We start from the raw sequence: 20,924 nt of genomic DNA on the forward strand, positions 1-20,924 counted from the left end.
GATACAATACAATACATACAATACTTGTTAATTCACAACATCCAGTCAACTGTATATCTTGTATTAACAAGTGGAGAGCGACATTCATGTCATATATATAGCCATCTGGTGGCTCGTCGTCCATGAGCTATTAGCTGATCGGTTTCACCGTCCATTGCACGGTTCCGTTCGGCATATATACGCTCTAGCGAAGGAAAATCTCTATCTCCTCTGTAGCTTAGTGGTCAGAGCACTCGTCCGGCAATCGAGGGACCCGGGTTCGACTCCCAGTAGAGGCAGAGATGAGTTCTTTCCTTCCTTAAAAAAAAAATTAACATCGAAAATAATAAATATCTTCACAACATCCAGTCAACTGTATATCTTGTAAATATTTTTTATTTCGGCATTTTTAATTTCTAGTTTGTTGCAGCAGTAACAAATACCAAAAAAAAAAAAAAAAATTCGACACTATTTCTAAAAAAAATTATCACTCTAGAAATAGCAGTACAATAAAACGGTTGACATATTTGGAAAATACTTGATTTTACAATCATCTCTATTAATTTCCTAAATCCTACCTACGGAAAAAAACCCGATGGTATGAAAATACTATGAGCAATAATTATTTGAAAAATTATGTAAAAAAAAGTGATTGAGCTTAAATAAACCTTAAAATATATGCACTTATTCTGAAAATTCTTTGGATTTATGCATTAATGCTAAAACAGACCAAAATATGCAAATACATTTGCATATAATCCGGGCTCTAGTTATGACTATAGAGTGATGCATGTGTGTTCAACCTACGACCAACCCGACGGCCAAATATGCTTCCCCAGAATCGATTGATGTGACCCGCAAACTCACGTCTAACATAATTAATTTAAAAAGCAGGGGGTGGGGGAATCCGAAATTTTTTTCAACACAAAATATCAATATAGCAACTTTATCAATATTAACACAACAGCGAAAAAAGTTGAACTGTCTAAAACCAGGGATTTTGCCCATTCGGCGGCACTTTTAGAAATGAGATTAGAACTCAAGTATCTCTCGCGGCCATAGGCGTAAGAAGAATTTTCTCGGGGGGGGGGTACAGATTTTTTTTTTCTAAGGGGGGTTTTTTACGTTTTTTCTTGCAAAATAACACTATCATTTTGGCTCAGGGGGCAGAACCCCAAACCCCCCTTTGCGCACGCCAATGCTCGTGGCACACCCTTGCTTGATCTTGAGGCACCCAAAAGAGTGCAATGAAACACTGACTGGAAGTCACCACGCAATTATGTGTTCATATTGTCAATATAATTTTATCCCAAAATACATCTCTCGGAAGCCCTGCCCGATATCATCGTACCATAGTGTGCTGCGGCTAACGATGGTCTCTAGTAATTGTTCAACACACCAACCAATTCCATCTTTATGATTGCGTAGAAAATCATGTCTTGAAACCTTTTCGAATGCAAGTTAAAAAAACACACACACACATTTTCAGGAACAACTATCTTGCTGAAACTTTATGTTCAGCAAGATAGAAGCTTCTTGGCCGTCTAGTTTTTGATTTGAAAAAAAAATGTAGGCCTACGTATCATTCATAAGTTATTTGAGCTTATGAATTTCATGATCGCAAATGAAGTTAGAAAAAAATATACTCGTTTCAGTACAAGAAATCTTACCGCTGTGGTAGTCAAGTGGTCATAGTGACGCACTCGCATTGCGAGGGCCCACAGTGGTGGTTGGCTAATGCGAGCCGATCTCCTAATTGAAACGTCTCGCCACAGAGAGCAACAGGCCTACAATCATTATACTTCACTGATAATTAGAAAAATTGACGTCATATGGCAGTACTACACATAAAAAACGTTACACACAATAAGACTTCACGTTAGGTTCATAACACATGCCCGCTACACCCCAGGCTCCGACACCACTGATTCCAAGGAAAAAAGTGATTCAAAGCCTTATCTTTATATATATATATTAAACTTCTAAATATAACCTTGAACTATTTTAAACCCGTTACTTTTTTCAAATTTTCAAAGTAAACTTCAAAGCTACTTTTTATGGTAATGAAAAATTGAAATATAAAAATTACTTGCGAATGTATTTGTTAGTATAACATTGTTTCTATCTTCTTTTTTTTATTTTCTATGAATAGAGATATGTTAAAGTCGCGTGCAACATGCGTGATCATGTCAGTAAATATGTTTGAGCAACGAGATTACTGAATAATTAAATTTGATGTCGTTACTAGGCAAGAAAAGAGCCATCGACAAACTGTAAATAAAAGTTGAGAGAGAGTTGTCTGCTTTTAGTTTTTATTCTATTTCCATTCTTCGTTCTGATGAATATTCTAAAAAAAAAAATTACAATCACGATCTTCTTTGATCGGAAACAAACGTTGATAAATTGTTACTGATTGATCAAGCCCACTCAGTACAATTCGATCCATAGTTTTGAGGTAATTGAGGTAAGGTTATTCATTGATCACGCTTCGACTTCGATCATGTTTTAATAATAACAAAAATAATTTTTTTTTAGTTAGCTGCTCAGTATCAGCTAATCTTCTCTATTTTTGAAATAACTGATGTTATTTGTGTTTCTTCCGAAAGATATGCATGTAACCTAATTGATGTAATCAGGTAGTGTTGATGATTTAAAAAACATGTTATACGCAGTTACTTCAAAATGGTATAATCAGCAATCATATCTAAAAGCGTGAAACCAAGACAAAACTAAAAAAAATCAGTTCTATCCAAAATTTATAAATTCGTGTCGAGTAGTAACAAAAGATATGGACCTTTTAAAGTACAGATCTATAGTACGTTACCATAAAGTTTTTGATTAGCCCTTTGCTCAATATTACTATATTATAATATATGGAAGATGTGTGTTCAATCTATGCTTGAAAAATTAAAAAAAATTGAAGTAATTGCTAATTTAACTGCAAAGTTGGCGAAAATTATTCTCTCTAGAAGAAGGGATTTATTTACTAAATTTTTTGGTGGGAAGAGTTAGTTTTTTCATTGATGGAAGGAAGCTCCACATATTCAAATCTCTAAATTCCATTGAAAGCCACGTTCATTGGTATTTCGGCAAAAATAACAAACATATATCATAAGCTCAGAACCGCATCTGGGGAGGCGGGCGTTGAATTCACCATTTAATCTCAATTTGTCCTTTATTATTATAGGAAGAGAGTCAAAATAAGGAGGGGGCGCTGGCTGACTAAAGATATGATAGTTGCGACTCAGCATTAATTGCTCTATTGATCCCCAGCACAAGAAATAAATTTCGTCCTCTTTAGCTGTTTAATTATTTTCAAAATACCTATCCAGTAAATGCATTTTTTTATTCCAGGAATTGAAAAGAAATGATTTGTTATTTAAAAAATATATATGTGTGCAAGAGCTAAAATTCATCATTCAATCATTTAGCTAAAATTTCAATGTTTTTTTTAATCCAAATATGAAAATTCCATCGAGGGGTTCAAACGCGTTGCCCGAGCATAGTCGCTGTAAACTCTTAACTGCTAAATAAAATGGGCTGCTGCATCACAGTGGAGAGTTAACGTGACTTTATAGACAAATATCAACCGGTATCAAGTTTGGATATGCTAAGATACCCGAGCATTAGTTTAGTAAAAAAATGATATTGGCATAGGTGAGAGCGTGGAGGTACACATTCACCTCCCCCCCGTTTACTATACACAAACTCGGCGATTCCGCCCCCTACCCGTTCGAGGAGCCTGTATCCGCTTATGTATGTTAGTCTCATGTATGAAAATGTGACTGTGCGAAGATCATTTTTCCCCAATTGACTTCAATTAACTTGCTTGCAAAGTGTAAATTCTTGTTCTGGTGGACATAAAAGTTTGATAGAAGCTGTTCTATAAAACTTGGAAAAACAACCAATAATCCTGTTGGTTACATTCGCTCGAATGTAACGCATGAATGTTTTGTAAAAGTTCTTTTACTAAACTTGAAAAATGCAATCAATGAGCTTATTAACCAATAGGCTTATTGGTTGTTTTATTTTCAAGTTATATAAAAGATCTTTTATTAAACTTTTACCGTGTGCTCCCGGCCTTACAATAATACCGGGGCGCGGTAGCTCAAGTCGATAAGATGCTCGCCCAAAGTACCAAAGTATGTTCAGAGGTGTCGCGAGTTCGATATCCGGTTCGTCCTTATTAAAAATGTTCCTGACGCAGGGGTGCAACAGAAACGGCGACATGACCACAGATAAAGATTGCGACCGCAAGGAATCTCACACCGAGGGGTAGCGCACCAGGTTATAGGGCGTTCAAAGTTTTGGGCTTCCTCCATGTGGATTCTGAGGGGCTAATTTAAGGTTTCGAAAGGGCACAGAGGGAATATTTTCAAAGAAATTTCAAGTTTTTAACCTTCAAAGAGAGTTTCAAATTCACAGAAATAGATTGAAACAACATTTAAAGAATTTTTTTTCAATATATTTTTCTTTTTTTAAATTTTTTTCTTCAAATTTCGATCATCTTGGGACACATCCCCCGTGTGCCTTTTATAAGGGGAGGGATATCGGGATTTTACAAGATGCTTAGATAGGGCAGGGCGAAAAAAAAGGTTGGGAGACACTGGTACAGAGCCTATCTCCAAAATCCTACTGACTTGTTTAAATTACTTTAGGTTTCTATGTATATAAAACTTTTTATCAAGTATTAAATTATTGTTTATTTTCACTTTTATATAGGATGCTTATGCTTATTTTCTCATTGATCAGTTCGTTACCACCTGCACATTTGTTCGCCGTGGAACAAATAATTTATTATTACTGGTTTAATAATAAACTCCACGATAATTGGATAATAGAAACAGTACCAGAATGCCACTTCATTTCTTGTCTTCGAAAATGCAACGGAAATCCCGTTTGTGCTGGGATTGGAATTGGAAAGCTAAAAGATGACGAAAATGATAGGAAGCGTACTTGTCATATTATTGGAAACGTGGATGTTAATGACTGCACTGAAGATTCTTGCAACGCAAATGATATCTTCATCTATCAGGTAAGATTATCTAATTTTTACATGAAGTCCTGTTTGTTTAATTATATACGTATATTCTGAGTCGAATTATTATTACTGTAATTATTAATTAATAATATCGAAAAGGAATGCACTGAGAGAAGTTTGCGTTGACAGATGTACTTCGAAACTTTTATACAGAAAAGCATTAATCGTATCTTATAAAGAAAATTATGTTCATCAAAAAATTATCTTTATCATAACAGACAGCTTATAATCATAGATTAATTACATGGAAAATCACGTGTATTTACAAATGTTGGAGAAAAAAAACTTTCTCGACCCATCTCAATTTTTAGCTGGAAAGACCACCAACTACAACAGCAGTTCCAACCACTGAACCTATCACTACAACAACCTTCATGACCACGAGTACACTTGCCGAGACAACAACAACAACGGAACCACCTACTACTACTACGGAAAAACCCTCAACCACCACAGAAGCGGCAACGACTACTACAACGAAACAACCTACAACTACTACTACTGAAAAGCCAACCACAACAACTACCGAAGAGCCATCGACCACTACGACTGAAAAACCAACTACAACGACCACTACGACTGAAAAACCAACTACAACGACCACTGAAAGCCCAACAACGACTACAACAAAAAAGCCAACTACAACAACTACTGAAGAGCCGACGACGACTACAACTGAAAAGGCAACTACGACGACTACTGAAGAGCCGACGACGACTACAACAGAGAAGTCAACTACGACGACAACCGGAAAGCCAACAACCACTACTGAAAAACCAACTACAACGACCACTGCAAAACCAACTACAACGACCACTGTAAAACCAACTACAACCACTACAGAAGAACCAACGACAACGACAACTGAAAAAGCAACTACAACAACAACTGAAGGACCAACCACCACAACTACAGAAGAGCCAACTACCACAACTACCGAGAAGCCAACTACCACAACTACCGAGAAGCCAACTACCACAACTACTGAGAAGCCAACTACGACAACTACTGAGAAGCCAACTACCACAACTACTAAGAAGCCAACTACCACAACTGCAACGACTAAAGCGGATGATGAAATAGGTAAAGGTCCTATTTTTAAAAATATCCACGCGTTTTTTTAATTATCCATTTAAACATAATCTATTCACAGGGGAGTCGGAAGTATGTATTTGAAAATTGTGGGCTCTCATTTTAATCTTTAAGTTTTATGTTTAATCAGTAGGAAATTTTGATTTCTGAATCAATTCAGTGGGTGCTCAGAGTTATATCATAAATTACCGTTTGCGCTCGAGCACTCACAGCACCCCTGGCTCCGACACCACTGCTAAGTGATAAGTAGAGCCTGGAAGTTCTCAGGCAAAATGCCATAAATGCCTTTTTTTGCCTATTTTCAAACTTTTTTTGGTAAAAACGCCTTTTTGAAATTTTTGTGCCACAAGTGTGTGTGTCTATTTTTAAAATCGTTTTAAGTTTATTAGTGAATTTCAGAGGCCATAATCTGTAAACTTAGATATTTTGGGCATTGAGAACTTCAGCTAGTTTACAGATTAAGGCTGAGTAGCCTAAACACAGAAAATTTCAAAAAGAATTGCTCTTTTTGAAATTTTCCTATACTCAGTATTAAAGTAATTATCATCAGAAAGCCCACAACCCCCCCCCCCCCTCCAGTCCCATTTAGACGCAACCAAGTGATCTGACTGAGAGATTGGTATTGGCATGCATTAACTTTGTTTTATAACCGGATAGTGTTAGACGTGAGTGATTTTGTTTCAGATGAACGCAGTGTTAGAAAAGCAGAGGAAAATCAGAAATTTGTTTCCTCACAGGCTTCACATAATATGTCTCTCTCAGACATGGGCTGTGTTGTATGTGTATAGCGGACCGATGAAGTCTTAAATTGACGTCATAGATCACACAAGGCGGGATAGAGACAGATAGGGCTCTGGGGCCCATGTTTTGATTTTTTTTTTTTTGCACCATAAATGCACTGCAAACAACCATAGCTATTTATTAAACATGCATATTTAGTATTCAATTAAATTAAAAAGAGTCGCCCTGGGGTGTGTGACAGTTACGGCCACACAGAGCCCCGCGCTCGGAATCCCACTTACGTGATAATATTAAAAAAAATGTTTTTTTCTTTTTACAAAAATAGAACAAGATAGCCATGTTTCAACCATAGAAATGATAATTATTTCAAATAATACAACAAATATACGAGAATTATTCGCAACTCGAGGGAGTCCAGCACATCATTTTCTCTACTGACTCCGCGCCTGGTAATGGTGGCCTTGGAATCGGCCTAATCGTGAGGGTCTAGTAACATTTTATTTTGGACTTGAAATCAATTTAATTTAAATAATATAATGCAGTTATTATAAACTATTATTAAAACAATAGATGAATTAAGTGCAACCGATTTTTCAGCTATTTTTTGGACTCTTAATACCTTTTTGTTTTTAGTTATGTTTTCTTCCTTCCAAAAATTATAAATGCCTTTTTTAGTGCCTACTTTAGGCATTTTCAGTGCCTTTTTGCCTGCCTATTTCGATCATTTTTAGTGCCTAAACTTCCGGTATCAAAATTTCGGACTTAAAAAGGCAACTGAAGAGTTTTTGTCACACTTTCTCTGTTAACATATTTTCATTGAAAGCAAGGGAAATAGATATCATCTCACTTCTTGGTGCTAACGGTTGCCAAGCTCCCCTTTTCCTTTTTCTCATTGGGCAGAAAAAGCATCAATGCGAGCTCTACTGTTTCTACAGTTATTCAATATGCTGCTGAAACTAGAATGGTCACTATTTTGTATTTTCAACAACTCCAACTCTAGTGTACAAGAAGTACTCCAAATATTTCAGTTTCTCCGAAATGCATAGCTGCCAAGTCTCCCGAATTTTTCGGGAATCTCCCGAATTTTAGCTTCATCGCTCGACCTCCCGAAAAGTTCTTAAATCTCCCGAATTTTTACGAAAATCACAAAAATCCCTAATTGTCCCTAAAAATTTCCTACTTCATTTAAAAAAATCACCGCTTATGAAAACAATCCCTAAGGAATTTCTTGTGGAGCATGAAGCCTCTTTTTTTTCCTTTCGAAATGACGTCACACGTCGTAAATGGGGAAATTCCCTTTTTAAGGAAGTTTTACAAACCCTCTGATGGTAACAAGAAAGTTGTTTGTCTTATCGTGCAGGGAAATGGTTTAGCAGCCAATAGTCCTGGATAATAATTGAAGATTATAGTGACGCGCATATGGTCAAAATTTCTTTTGTTGAAGTTACGTACGAGCGATATAACAAAGCATGAATACTGATAAGCAAAAACATATTTAATCAATTTTAAAGATACTTATTCCGATGAAGTTCCTTTCATCAAACGTTCCAGAAGAGGGCCGACTTTTTCTTTTTGTACAAGTTGTGTTACGGACATAAACATCGGTCATGGAAAGACTGCCATCATCACTCGTGAAATGAAAAAAAAACATCAAGCAAGTGTCACAAAACGTCAGTGTTCTTCAAAGAATGACACTTTTTTTCCCTTCATCTTCCGATGATTTTGTTGTCATTCGCGCAGAATGTTTGTTCACAGCGTTTCTGATTGAACACAATATTTATTTTTACATCATTGAAGTTTTGGCCTCCGATTTCACTTGTTTTTTGCGTAGGAATTTTATTCCCAAGGGTTTAACTTCCATGTGTGTAAAATCCCTATTTTAATTTGACTTCAGTTTTTGAGTAGGGATTTTATTCCCTACGCTTTAACTTTTATGTTTGGAAAATCCCTATTTTATTTGGAAAAATCCCTATTGTATTTATAAGGGAGTGGTTTTAGCATAAAATACGGGTTTGCGCGAAAATCTCCCGAATTTTCATTTTCAAAAGTTGGCAGCTATGGAAATGCAAAATATTTGGAAGATTTTTAATTGTTGGGTGGGGGGACTTCTACCTAAACCTATCGAAATGCTTCAAGCGAAGTAGAAAGATTGATATTTCTTCGACTAAAGGGTTTTAACATTGTGTGCGTGCGAGAGCTCAATGCAAACAACGAAAAGACTGTCGACAGCAAAAGAGGAATGAAAAGATGTACAGGTATGTTAGACATTACAAGAAGAGACGGAAAACGAATAACTTGAATTTAAGCCACACAAACGTAGAAGTGCATGCATGCATTTAAATATACAGTCATAGGCGTAAACTTCTATAGGGCCCATGGGCCCGAGCCCCCCCAACATTTTTGAAGACGCGGCTCAGCCCCCCCAAAAATTCGTATGAATATGGCTTATTCATTTTGCAATGATGAAAAATTTTTTTTTAACCAAAAGTTGTCCTAATTATGAATTAGTTAATGGAAACAATCTGCACAAAATTTTAGTTCTTTTAAAAAATCTGGATGGTCTTTGGCTTTCTTGTTCCATGACAATACGTTTATTTCATTTCTTCCCTGCCGTTCAATCCCCAATTGCACCCTCCATCGGTTCCAATCGGTCTCCATCGGTTACTGCCAGAAGGCACGGCTGAGAGGAAGATTCTTTGCGGTGTTGAGGGGGGCTCTTTCTTCTTTGCCTGTGGCAAAAACTGAGTGTCTCTCGATGGAGTGTCTCTTCTTTTGTTCACTGCGACCGGAGGACGGCCATGGCGCCGACATGAAAATAAGCCCAAAGATGCATGGTGGGGGGAGGGGGAAGGTTGAAAATTGGGAAGCAATGATATTGAAACCGAAATAAATTACACTCTATAAAGAATAAGTGCCAGAACCTAGAGGCTGAGGCCATTTGAGCCCCCCCCCCTCGCAATAAATTTTGTAAGGGGACTGAGCCTCCCAGTAATTACTGAAAAAAACCATTGTGCAATGCATTCTCCCTCTCCTTCGTACACGCTTGAGTCTCGTATATGCGGAGGACCAATAACTTTTAGGCCCCCCCCCCTCAATGTTTTTTTGAAAAATATTGGGGAAAAAAGCACATTCTAAATGCCCATTCATAACAGATCTTGAGGACCGATGCCGAAACATTTTTCAAGCCCCTTCACAACAAAATTTGACTGGGGGTGGGGGTAGAACATAGGCGTAAACTTGTATCCGGCCCGTGGGCCCGAGCCCCCCCCCCCCCCCACCATTTTAGAAGAGCCGGCTCGGCCCCCCCAAAAATTCGAGTGGATATGTTTCTCACACTTGGCTCAGAAAAAACTTTTTGACAAAAAATTTCTTTAAATAGTAGAAATCCATCTGCTCGAAATTTTATTTTTTTACTTTTCTTCAGAATCTCAACGCACTTGTTCTGTGACAATAGTAGTCTTATCTCCGAATCAATCCTGCATCCATTCATCCTAAATTGCGTCCTCCCAGAGGTGCCTGAAGGCACCAGTGTAGATAACTTGGGGGCGGGGGATCCTTTCTCTTGCTTGCACTGTCGGTAAACTCAAGAGCATCTCTTCCTTCTTTTGTTGAGTGTGACCCTTGGGGATGGGGACATGATGCAACACAAAAAAAGAAAAAAAGTGGGAGGAGGTAAAGTGAACAATGATTAAGCTTATTAACAAGTTCTTCACAACAGAGGCGCTGACATGAAGAAATTAACATTGGGTGGAGAGAGACGCACTGCATTGTTCTTCTAAAAACTATTGGGGGGGGGGGGGCTCAACCGCCTTACAAAATTTTTTGGGCTCAAATATCCTCCACTCCTAGGTTCCGGTGCCTTTGAGGGGAATCAAATAAATAATAGTAAAATAAAATTAACACACAAAAAAAAAAGAAAATAAGAAATGAATGGAAAATTTCAAAGCCCCCTGAGCCGGGTACTATTGCATTCTAATACTAGGAATATGAAATTTCCTCCTTATAAATCAGGGATTCTCAAACTATCTACGTTAGCAGCACTTTTATATAGAAATTTTAAATACGGTATTTCAATAAATGTTGAAGAGAGGTTAAAAGGTGAAATTTGCGTCCCCCCCCCCTCTGGTCCGGCACCCTAGACATTTGACCCCTCCCCCCAGCCCTGTTTCCAGTACTCCAACACTTAGGTAGCCAGGGCCGGAACTAGGGAAGAAGGCAGTTTTCACAGGCGGAATTCTTGTGGGGACTGCTAATTCTGGGTGGGGGGGGGGGTGGAAGACGAAAAATATCATTTCGATCGGAGGAGGATTCGGGGAGAGGGTGAAAAAATTACATACTCTTCCCTCCCTCTACGACTAAAATGATCCTGTCTCCGTTGGACCGGGCTTTTGGACAGATCTTTCGCGAGGACCCCGATTTTTCACAGGGAAGTGCTTGGACCTGTCGTAAGCGTAACTTGTATTAAGTAGTATGTTAAGTGCATTAAGTCGTAACTTGTTTTAAGCCAATGGGATCGAGACTCCCCCCCCCCCTTATTAATTTCGGAGAGCTGGCTCAATCTTCCCCTCTCCCCCCAAAAAAAATCGCATGGATACGTTTTCCACACCTAGACTCGGAATAATCACGTCACGTCAGTACAGTGAGTTTCGGCCTTTATACGAAGCTGTGACATGTAAAAAAAAAAGTGGCGATTTTTCCACAAACACTTTTTTCCGGCCATTTTACAGGATGCGACCTCTATTTATCGGAAAATACTGTAATTTTTTCTATGTTCCATTGCAAATTATATTGGGGAATTTTTCTAAAAAGGATGTAGTATTTCTTACTTATGTTATTCAAAAAATTGTGTTTATTTCAAAATGAAGAATTATTCTCAAGGTTTTAATAGGGTTCCTCCTTTCCCGATCAATTCTTTTTTACGGACGAATTTCTATTTGTCCAGCCGGTGACCGCAAAGAGGGGGTTTTACATACCCTGTTTACGTTCGCAGCACTGTTAGAAATTTTAAATATCTTGCGGCATCACAGTCGATCTCAAGGAGGTATTTCGATGCTTTCCCCCCCCCCCTTTCCCGACAATAAAATGATCTTCACTCCTAGTTACAGCCCGTCTGTGGCATCTAGTGGCGTGTTTCCCGGGGGGGGGGGCACTCAGCGAGCTATAAGCACGGCCATGGACTCCCACATACTGGAGAAGGGCTTCTAGCCTGGGATCTTTGGCGGACTTTTTATTCCATGTATTTTTTTTTTTCTTCATGATAAAGGGGCCGCCCCTTCTGCAGCTGACAAAGAGCATTTCAATAGGGTTCAGTTTCGGCTGCTTCAATGCAGGTTTACTGAATACAATCACCATTTCCTAATTAGAAGGACGGGGAGTGTATAGCGTGTCGCTTATGTGGGGAATATGTCACCTGGAGGCATCCGTCCATATGGGGACCCCCCTTCTGATCCTGAAAACTACATTCTTCTTGACGCCGCCGGTCAAGGCTTTAAAAGCTTTTGTGCTTAATGGATGGCCATCCGTGAAGGACGCCGACATAGATGATCCTAATTGGAATATAAAGAAATTACGGTGGTGAAGAAAAATCTAGACGAGGTTTGTGATTCTGCAAAATAAGAATAGCTGTGTTTGGAGCCACTTGAAGTAAACTCCTTGTTTTTCCCCTGAAAAAAAACCCCCACAAATGTTGAGATAGACAGTTCCACAGTATTTTATGGTTTGTGTGGACCACATTCGGTTGTGCACGTACAGTATAACCTTCTGTTAGTAAAACATGTTGTATTACAAGAAAACGGAAAAGTTCCTCGTGATTCCGCACAGTTTCCTGACAGAAAAAGTAAGCAATATTAAATATAGCTACACATTTTTGATAAATTCATGCATTTTAAACATTTTCTTTAATGATAATTTATTCAGAATCTTCAAAAACAATCTAGATTTTGCAGCCCTCTAATAGTTATAATCAATAAAGCGTAGTATAAAATACTTTTTTTTCTGTTAGACATATCAATAAATTAATAAAACTTACCATGTTTTATTTTTTTCAATCATATTTAAAATTTATTTAAGAAAAATTTAAACTCCATTTTTCTTGCATACTTGTAAAAGGGACAATATTTGAATCGAGTTTTTAATAAGAAATTTATGCAACTAAAAAAATTATTATTTTTCTAATTTAAAACCTGATATATGAGAGTAAAATAAATCTTAAATAAGTGACATGTAATTTGATTTTGGGGGAAATATACACTGTATCATAAAATATAAATAAATACAGGGCTCGACAAAAATCATTAAAAAATTTAGGCACCAGCCAAATTTTGTAAGAGCCAAGCATGGTTTTTTCACGAGAAAAGTATCTTAAATAATCTTTTTTCAACCTTTCTGGGAATTGATGACCCCCTTCCCAGGGCCGCAACTAGATACTTTGTCATCTGGGGCAATTCGGAATTTTGGCGCCCCTTGCATGTAGAAGAAGCAGTTAAAGGGTGAATTCGACTCACATTCTGGTCCAGCGTCCGGAGCACCAGACCTACCTACTTTCTCTAGTTGTGGCTCTGCTCCTTTCTATGTTGGAAGACAATTATGAAATCGGAAAATTTTGAGCCATCACTAGATTCTGATTTAGCAATCACATATACAAAATTTTAGGCGCGAATACAGATTTTCCAGTCACCATGGTGACCTGGCACTTGGGGTTTGTCCAACCTTGGAATAAATAAAGATGCATATACTGTTCTGAATATATTTTTTGTATATAGTCATTTTCATGACCCCGCCCAGGGGATATCGGGATTCATGAGATCTGGGGGATCCTGGCAGGATATACTCAGATTTACGGCATGACTAGATCTGAATAAATTGCCTATGGCGATAGACTGGAGTTGTGCTCGTTTCAATGAGAGAGAGAGAGAGAATGAAAGTATATTTTTACTTGGACCGTGATCAAACTAGAATGGGGCTCAAGGGCAAAGGCTACGCCCCCAACAATCAAATAAATTTTTGTTAATTAAATGCTTTTGGAAAATTGGCACCAACTCAAAAATTCTCTGGAAGAAATTCCGTGTGTCCCCCCCCCCCAATAGATTGGTTTTCTTGGGTACGCTCATGCTCAGGGGTAGTCCCATTCCAAGGGCGTAGCGAAGAGGAAGACTTGGGGGTCTGGTCCCCTCGTCCGAAATGTGAGAAAATGACCGAAAAAAGGGGAAAAGATGACCAAATCTATTGTTCTATCACTTTGGTCCCCCCTGCCGAACGAAATTTCTGGCTACGCCCTTGTCACATTCACTTTGGCAACAATACATTAAATGATTGTTATACAGTCGAATATGCTGTTATAACGAAGTCCAAGAAACCGGAGAAAACACTTCGTTATAAAGAAATTTCAGATTGTTTGCATTGTTCCTATGTATACTTATTAGAGGGATTAGAAAACCATTCGTTAAAACGATATTTTCGCTGTAACGGTATTCGTTAAAACGGGATTCGCCTGTAATTAGAGCCCGAATTTTCCACTTAAAAAAAATGGCTAAATATGAACTAAAACTGAGAAAATATGTGCTAAAGAACAAATAACCAAGCAAAAAACGCAAATGCGTTTTTAAATGCATCTTTTCTATTTATCTCGGTGCATATTCATTTGCAAAAACATTCTCATGCAAATGATTTCTACATGTATTTTATTTAGGAATTTCTAGTTATTAGTACCGTAGCTGCTCACTAATAGAAAGAAAAAGTTGCTCGAAAAAGAAGCAAACTACACGTGCACACAAGTAACAAAACATGAATAATGTCAAAAATAGGCGGATTTTTCTCCTGAGATTTTACTTCTTTTTACTTGAAAAAAAAGAAACGACAAGCAAATAAAGCACCCGGGCTTCGGGTATGGTCCATTGTAGCTAGAAGGTCCTTGGAGTTGAGCAACCAAACTATTTGAAAATGTCGAATTTCCGATTCGATAGACGATGTTGCCTGATCCATAAATCCATGGAAGTGAGCATGAATGTAATAAGTTCAGACTTTTAATTGTTCAGTTGGTCATCTAAACCGCTTTGATGATACGAAATTCTATGGAAAACGTCTTATACTCTTAGAGAATCAACTGATTTGAGATCAAAAATCAATTTCACATGACTAGAGTTCCGTTCAATCGTTAATATTAGAACGAAATGATCTCAAAGACGTCCCAATGCAGATAAAGCAGCAATTTTCAATAATTTTATGTTCTTACAGAGCGAAACGTGAAAATTCGTTTATAATGAGAACTACGTTACAGCGAAAACTTTTCTTGTGGTTGTGAGCTGTTGTTATAACGAACTTTTATTGTATTTATGAGCAATATTAATTTGAAAAATTACAAAAATTTAATTAATCTTTCGCACAACTTGAAAATTTGCACTTATTCTGAAAATTCTTCAATTACATACATTTATACACACATTAATGCTAAAAAGAGGTTAATTTATATAAATGCAACAAACAGGACTAATCATAACAAATTTATAAATAGTGCAAAAAAAAAAATGAATAAATCAAAAATAAAAAGGTCAATTTCCCGTGACCTTTCATTAAATTAAGTTGTATAATAACCAAGAATGGCCACTGAAGCTGTGCTTTCCAAAGTGTGAAACATCGACCCCTGGGGGAAGGGGTCGATGCAATTGTCCAAAGGGTCGATAGAAGCTATGGGTTTAGTATAGGATCCTATGGGTGGGCTTGAGTTGGGAGAAATGAGAAAGAAATTTTTTTTAAAGAAGAGCTATGGAACACAAAAAGTTTGGGAAACTTTTCACTGAAGCAGCGGTTCTCAACCGGTGCTCCGTGTACACTTCCCGGGGGCTCCGCACCCACTCGAAGAAAATAAATCAGTAAATTCGATAAATGAATATAAGAGGAGAGCGTACGGGGCTCCACCATAGAAATTTTACGCCAAATAGAGGCGGCCACTGATGCATATTTGTGTTTGAGTGCAGGTGATCATTTGTGGAGATTTTACTGTATTTAGGAAAATGTAATGGAACCCTTTGTATATATCTCCCTATTACGTTTCTGACCTTACTTATTTGTACGAGGTTTTGCTTCAGTTGCTATACATTTCTATACATTATCCCTGTATACAGGGCCTAATTTCTTCATGGGCAAATGAAGCCTTTATAACTTTGAGCCCCCGAAATTCAAACAACATACATTCACTGACCAATTAACATCTTTGACTCTTGTCGCAAGAGCCTCCTAATTCCTGCTTTACCCAGGACCCTGCCTGTATACACTTCAATTAATCGACGTTTTCATTTCGATTCGAACTCCCAAGTCTTTGGAAAACACCTTTTCTATCAATCGAATCACATAATTTTTCAATTGGTGAAAACGTGTCACTGAAATACAGTGTTTTACGGTTTTCAAAAACCCATCATGAAGAAACGTTGTAAGCGGAAAAACTAAGCGGGATCGACTGTAGTTTCTCATGCATATTTTTTACTGAAAAAGTAATAAAATTTAAAATGATTGACTGGTTCAATCAGGGCTGCAACTAGATCCTTGGTTACCCGGGGCAAGCGCGCATTTTGACGCCCCCCTTGTAATGTTCAAGGAGAGGTTTTAGAATGAAATTTGCACCCCATCCGGTCTAGCGCCCGGGGCACGAGACCCGCCTGCTCCTCCCTAGTTGTGGCCCTGTGTTCAATGGCTTTTGACAGGTACTGAAATAATTATTGAACGGGCTACGGTATGCTGATAGCCAGGGCTGTAACTGGGATTTTTGTCGCCCCCACATTCGATAATTTTGTAACGGTGTTCTCTGTCAAGTAAAGGACGTTTTACATAACGTTTAAATAACACTTTTTTTTGTTAAATCTTAAAATGAATACCGTAAAATTGCGTGAGACTTTAGCAACAGTAATGTTATGATAGTATTATAAGTATATTTCTTCTCAAGCATAAGATTTTGAATCAAAACGACAGATTTTCCACAAAATTTTTTTTCGGAAACGTCTGTAAAAAAAAGGGGGGGGGGGGGGGTAATTTTCGGAAAAAGTTCGTTTTTCAGTACTGCTTTCGCATTTATACGACGCGTCGTATAAACGAGGTTCCATTAGAGCCTGAGCCCCCCCAACATTTTCAATAAGTTTACGCCTATGTATACAGTTGAACTCACTCAATACGAAATCGAGAATAATATCTACTAGTATTTTCATAACTATTTTTGTTTCCTATGCAATTGCATTATAATATTACTGAATTTCATTATGAGTATTTTTTGCTATTTTTTAGAATGCACGCAGACGGCTGAAGTTAAGTGCATGGACTCATCTGACCTCATTTCAGGATTGACATCGCAAGTTTTTTCATTTTTCAATTTTCTAGCCTGCTAGTATAGTTTTATAGCTAATTTTTTTTAGCTAATACCGTATATTAGTTGAAGGGTTGTAGGGCTTTCACACTTATCCCGGCCGATAATTTCGCAAATGCACCGCTATTCCGCTATTACACGATTTCAGCCAATCTCGTCTCTTCTTGGTTTACGATAATTCCCCCTACCGTAATATCTATCGTACAATGTTGTGGGTTCGGTCACAAGGTGGCTTCGTTATGTAATTACTGGAATGTATTCTGACAGGTCAACACGCTGTATGCCAAACAAACACTCTTTACTTTAATTCGCATAAGGGAAAAATTAAAATTCCGTGGTTAATGGTAACGAGTGATAAAGGTGGTAATACATTTCGAAAAAGGCGAAATTTTTATGCTTCAATAGGTTTAACTAAATCCTTTTGGTGGTAAACAATTTTATGATCTTTTCCCGTCAACTGAGTTGATATAGGTGATAGTGCATTAGGGTGTGAACATAGTGCGTCCGTATTTCTCCGATTCTGGAAACCTGCGTCTTCTCCGATTGGTTAAAAATCGGAATTTCTACTTTTTTTAGCTTGAAATTCGGGTTTTTAACCAATCGGGGACGACGCAGGTTTCTAGAATCGGAAATACGGACACACTATGTTCTCACCCTTAGACTGCAAATCTGAAGACCGAGGTTTGAATCCAGCTTGTGGAAGTTATCCTTTTCCCCCACTTCTTGCCCGAAAATGATTTAAACCTTTTAATTTTCTCTTTACTGATGCAATACATTTTACAATATATTTCGCCGATTCTTGAAATACAAGTATATAATAAATCAATTAAATATTATACCAAAAGCATGTAGAGAAATTAAGACCAATAATGTTCTCTAAAAAATGTAGTTATTTTTTAGTATCTTTTCTCTTCCGAAGTTCCGATTTTTAAGTATTTTATATCCGTTTACAACTATTAACGTGAATAATATATATATATTTTTATACTATAATTTTTTTGTTTATTTTTAGTAAATTCGCTATCAAAAAATGCATTGATAAATTGGAGAAATATTTCACTAAAATTAGTATAGATTTTCGTGATCCGCCTTTAGCTGTTTGAATATGCCGCTGTGGTGGACGAGTGGTTATAGTGACGGACTCGCGATGCGAGGATCCGGGTTCGAACCCCACAGTGGTGGTCTGTGGTTGAAGTTGGTTTTCTGTGGTTCCCAACTTCAAGGCGCGAATGCGAGCCGATCTCCCCGTTAAAAAGTTTCGCCACAGAGAGCAACAGGCCTACAACGTTACAAATATTCAATCATTGCATTTCACTCACAATTTGAAGTATAGATGGCAGCACTGAAATATCAGGCACAACACTAGCTACACACTCAGACTGTTAGGTGCACTCACTTTGTTCCAGACTCTGCCACGAATCTGGGCTGGAAGAGATCTCGGCAACGGGATAAGTCCGGTGGCAGAGAGACCCTGGCGTTCATTCAGCTGTTTGAATATGTTAGTTTGTGCTCTCAGTGTATAAATTTGTTGGTTTAAAAAATAAAATCGTTTATATTGCATTGAAAATAGTACCATTGCGCCATGCCCGTAGCCAGAAATTTCGTTCGGAGGGGGACCACTTTCACTAGAAACGAAAATTTACTCTTTCGCCCGGGGCCAGTGTTCATTTTGGCAACCCCTCCCGTAATTTTGAACCGAAAAACAATAAACTCGGTGCCCTTCCTGATCCAGCACTCTGCGTACCACACACACACAGATCCCCCTCTCCCAGTTGCGGCCCTGGTACCGGCATATAAATTTTGCAACAGGGCTATAAATATTTTCAAAATACTGTTGAAAAAGTTTATTTTTTGTGTGTTTAATCTTTTATTATTGTTAGAAACACTCCGTTGTTCAGCGACACCTTAATGAAGCCGAAATGTGCGAACCGTGGTACGAGACAAAATCCTTTTTTCGAGTCTGAAAGAGAAGCTACTACATATACGAATCCTTTCCGAAACGGAGGTATGCCTTGTGAGGAGGGAGAAGTCATAACCAGTAAGTTATTTAGTTGCATCGCGTCATAGTACTGTACGTACATCGAGCGAGCAGGAACTATAATAATAAAATTTAGGTACAATTTTATGAATGAAAAATATTTTTGAAAATTAAAAAAAATTAAATAATTATGTAACATGGTAGTAATTAGTAAGATACACATTCTGAGATATTGTGTTTTATCAACAAAAATTCATAATACAAATGCATTTATATACGAAAATGCTCTCGGTTTTCATTGTGTTCTCTGCAAACCCTAAAAAGAGCAAAAATTCCATAAATTTTCTATCTATTTTAATTCAATGTTTTTCTTCTCTCAGAACTGGTTTTATGCATAAATATACCGATTGGATTGGAAAAAGTCGATATCGCTTGCAGTAAAATCGATAGTCATTACACTTTGAAAGACAAAGGCAAAGTTGGAACAAAGCCTCCAAATTTGAGTGAACTCGAATGTGGTAACGGTGCATTTGGTATTAGCAGACTGTCTCTAAAGAAAGAGGACAAAGATGTTTTGGTTGAGTTCGAATGCGCTGAGATCCAATAGCCACCGAAGGATTAGTACCATTTGACTTTCTAGAAAACAAACACTCACCGAAAATTCATAGTTATTCTATAATTAGTCTATGCACGCCATCATAAATTGTCTTTATTTTCATGATTGTCAATTATGCTTACTTTATTTTCGACATCTAATTTGAAATTAAATGATTCCAAACTTTCTGAAAAAAATTTCAAACAAGTCACAAGATGAATAAAAATCAAAGGAACCATATTAAAATTGGAATATGATCTGAGGCTGGGATTACATTATCAAAGTTTTAGAAAAGTTATTTTATAAAACTTGAGAAATGCAACCAATAAGATCATCAGTTGCATTTGCTCGAATGTAACCGATATACTTATTGGTTGGATTTTTCAAGTTTTATGAAAGAGCTTTTATCGAACTTTTATAGTGTAATCCCGGCCTGAGAAGAGTAATCATCTTAAACGAACGATGTGTGTGTACGAAACGCGTCTATTGAACTTACGGCAGGGTCCCTAAAATGGTTTTTCATCGTTACCAGTATGTTGGACATAGGCAAAAAACGATATATGTGGAGAAAAGCTATCATTTGTTTCGACCATTTTTTTTATGTCTATAAGCCTTCATACTCGATACGTTTCATTAAAAGTTGCATTTATATGAAAATCTTTACTAAATGTTGTCTATATTTTTCACATGAATGTAGTTGGTTATTGAAAAGAAAATAAATTCTCTAGATTTTTATCGCATGAGACAATATTCCATCGTTTTAATTTTGGTTTCACTTGATGGTATTAATCGTAGCCAGTTTGTCTCGTACAAGAGCCAGAACTCTCCTTTTCTTCATGCCAAATCTGGCACACCCCAGGGCTCGGTCCTCTCGCCATTATTATTTTTAATTTACATAAATGATCTCCCCGACTCCATAAACTGCCGCATTAGACTCTTCGCTGATGACTGTGTCATCTATAAAACAGTGTCCAATCTTTCTGACCAAGAATCTCTCCAACACAACCTTAACAAAAATTTCTAAATGGTGCTCAACCTGGGAATTACCCCTCAATTTCTCAAAAACTGTTTTTATGAAAGTGACCCGTAAAAGAATCCCTCACGAATTCCCATATTCTATAAACGACTCTCTGATTTTTGAGGTTTCCCA

At 37.5% G+C, this 20,924-nt stretch overlaps 1 protein-coding gene across 1 annotated transcript; it reads left to right on the forward strand.

Annotated features, from left to right (window-relative positions):
- The first annotated feature begins 4,464 nt into the window (after window positions 1-4,464).
- LOC149065701 (uncharacterized) lies at window positions 4,465-20,490 on the forward strand. Its single transcript, XM_089253855.1, has 5 exons — window positions 4,465-5,014; window positions 5,332-6,103; window positions 17,123-17,186; window positions 19,082-19,239; window positions 19,560-20,490. The coding sequence occupies exons 1-5, from the start codon at window positions 4,703-4,705 to the stop codon at window positions 19,784-19,786; spliced, it is 1,533 nt and encodes a 510-aa protein (XP_089109981.1). The 5' UTR covers window positions 4,465-4,702; the 3' UTR covers window positions 19,787-20,490.
- The last annotated feature ends 434 nt before the right edge of the window (window positions 20,491-20,924 follow it).

The sequence above is a fragment of the Pholcus phalangioides genome, unplaced genomic scaffold (assembly GCF_987345545.1).
Source record: "Pholcus phalangioides strain wild (caught in Gottingen) unplaced genomic scaffold, Ppha-v1.0 ptg000039l_1, whole genome shotgun sequence".
Classification (NCBI taxonomy): Eukaryota; Metazoa; Arthropoda; class Arachnida; order Araneae; family Pholcidae; genus Pholcus; species Pholcus phalangioides.